Source organism: Vulpes lagopus, chromosome 21, assembly GCF_018345385.1.
Source record: "Vulpes lagopus strain Blue_001 chromosome 21, ASM1834538v1, whole genome shotgun sequence".
NCBI lineage: Eukaryota > Metazoa > Chordata > Mammalia > Carnivora > Canidae > Vulpes > Vulpes lagopus.
Window position 1 is genome coordinate 39,601,318 of NC_054844.1, and position 2,746 is coordinate 39,604,063.

Here is a 2,746-nt window from a genome sequence, read left to right on the forward strand (position 1 = left end):
ATGGACTCGGGGAACCACAGCACCATCACGGAGTTTATCCTCCTTGGGCTCTCTGCTGACCCTCACATCCAGGTTGCACTCTTTGTTCTCTTCCTGGGGATTTACCTCCTGACTGTGATGGGGAACCTGATTATGCTGCTGGTGATCAGGACTGATTCCCACCTCCATACACCCATGTACTTCTTCCTGAGTCACCTCTTTTTTGTTGATATCTGCTTCTCTTCAGTCACTGTGCCCAAGATGCTGGAGAATCTTCTTTCTCAAAAGAAAACCATCTCAGTAGAGTGCTGCCTTACTCAAGTCTTCTTCGTGTTTGTTGCTGCAGGAACTGAAGCCTGTCTGCTCTCAGTGATGGCCTATGACCGCTATGCTGCCATCTGCCACCCACTGCTCTATGGACAGATCATGAATAAACAGCTGTATATGCAGCTTGTATGGGGATCATGGGGACTGAGCTTTCTGGATGCGCTCATCAACATCTTTCTAGCTATGAAGATGGTCTTCTGCAAAGCCCAGATCATCCCCCACTACAGCTGTGAAATGCCCTCTCTCCTCTCATTGTCCTGTTCTGATACCTCCAAAAACCTCATTGCCTTGCTCTGCTCCACTCTTCTGCACGGGCTGGGAACCTTCCTTTTGGTCTTCTTATCCTATGCCCGTATTATTGCCACCATCCTGAGCATCAGCTCCACCTCGGGCAGAAGCAAGGCCTTCTCCACCTGCTCCTCGCACCTCACTGCAGTGACTCTTTATTATGGCTCAGGTTTGCTCCGCCATCTCATGCCAAATTCAGGATCCCCCCTTGAGTTGATCTTTTCTGTGCAGTATACTGTAGTCACTCCTGTGCTGAATCCTCTCATTTACAGCCTGAAGAACAAGGAGGTGAAGGCAGCTCTGACACGAACTATGGAAAAGTATTTGCAACATATCAGGTGCTGAAATGAAAACAAAAGGTAGTAGAGAACTAGAATAAATCTGCATGCAAAAGGACATTCTGTGAGTTTACAATAGTGTGCTCCTGAGTGCTTACAACATCAGATGCTGCAACCTAAATTAGAAGTCCATGAGAGAATGACAGAAAGTAATCATAGGAAGGATAGTTCAGTTCCTTTTCAAGGCAAACAAATTATCAAATAATTACCTTAATCTAGAAAGTTTTGTTATGAACATATTGGTTCATTTTTCTCATTCCAAAACATTCACCTTAGGCTTTCATTTATTAAAATCATTAGCTTCATCAATCTATCATTTTTTATTGACTTTTGGGAATACACATTTGAGAAGAATGTAGGGCCCTGGATCTATAAATGAGAAAAGTTATAGGGTAAATGGCAAGAAAGATAAAGAATTACAACTGGGTGACCATAGAAGACAGGCATGGAAAGCTGAAACTTCTTCAGGGAAACAATAAACATATTGAGACAGAGCTCAGACTCATAAAATTTTCAAGAACTTTTCTGTATGTGTGGGGTGGTAGCCAAATCTCCAGTGTGAGAGGCTGCAAGGGGCTCTGGATCTCTAAAAACCTTATGAAGACATAGTCTTCACTCAGACTTGTATTTTCTACAATTAGCTGAGCTTACCTGTCCATGTTCTTTTTCTTGTAGAGTTGCAGGCTATGAGCTCTAGGCAAATAATCTGGTTTTCTTTTTAAAGATTTTATTTATTCATAAGAGACACAGAGAGTGAGAGGTAGAGACACAGGCAGAGGGAGAAGCAGGCTCCATGCAGGGAGCCCGATGTGGGACTCGATCCCAGGACTCCAGGATCACGCCCTAGGCCAAAGGCAGGCACTAAACCACTGAGCCACCCAGGGATCCCCTAATCGGGTTTTCATCTCAACACAAGTGAATCCTAAAGCATCCTTGCCTCTCATCTTTCAACTGTCAATCAACTGGTCACTGCTCATGAGCCAGTGGTTGGTGAGCTTTAAGTCACTACATCACTCCCACATAATTTATTTTTACCTATAAAACATAAATCCAGGGCACCTGGATGGCTCAGTGGTTGAGCATCTGCCTTTGGGTCAGGTCATGATCCTGGGGTCCTGGGATCAAGTCCTGCATTAGGCTCCCCCAGGGAGACTGCTTCTCTCTCTGCCTGTGTCTCTGACTCTCTGTGTGTGTCTCTCATTAATAAGTAAAATTAAAAAAAAAAAAACATAAACCCATTTTCACATTGCTTCTGATTTGTTCAATCTATACTTTACTATTATCTAATTCACTGTAGTTAAATAAAAAGGGGCAAAACTAAGTACAAACTATTCATTTAATTCACTTAATATTAGCTTGCACTTTGGGGGCACCTGGGTGGCTCAGTCACTTGAGCACCCTACTCTTGATTTCGGCTCAGGTCATGATCTTGGGGCATGAGATCAAACCCTGCATTGTGCTCCATGCTGGGAGCATGTAATTCTCTCTCCCTCTCCCTATGCCCCTCCCCCCACTGCATACATGCTCTCTCTCTTCCTCTCTCTAAAAAAACAAACAAAATTAGCTTGCACTTTCCTCAAGCTTCTTTCACAAACTCACCTTGTTCCAGCTGTCAGTTATAAAGGCTTTTCATCCTCATCTGGCCATCGATAACTCACAGGACCTCTCCTCATTTGATATACCAGAAAAGTCTAAATGCTTTATCTCCCACCACAAACAATGGGATATTCAAGGCCTTCTTTGGATTCTGTGTCCTAAGGTGAAGCACCAGCAAACCCTCTAATGTCAAGCTTCCTATGGTGAAGGAGAGTGAA

At 43.8% G+C, this 2,746-nt stretch overlaps 1 protein-coding gene across 1 annotated transcript; it reads left to right on the plus strand.

Moving 5' to 3' along the window:
- On the plus strand, positions 1-939 carry LOC121479796 (olfactory receptor 8S1-like). Its single transcript, XM_041735597.1, has one exon. The coding sequence runs from the start codon at positions 1-3 to the stop codon at positions 937-939; it is 939 nt and encodes a 312-aa protein (XP_041591531.1).
- The last annotated feature ends 1,807 nt before the right edge of the window (positions 940-2,746 follow it).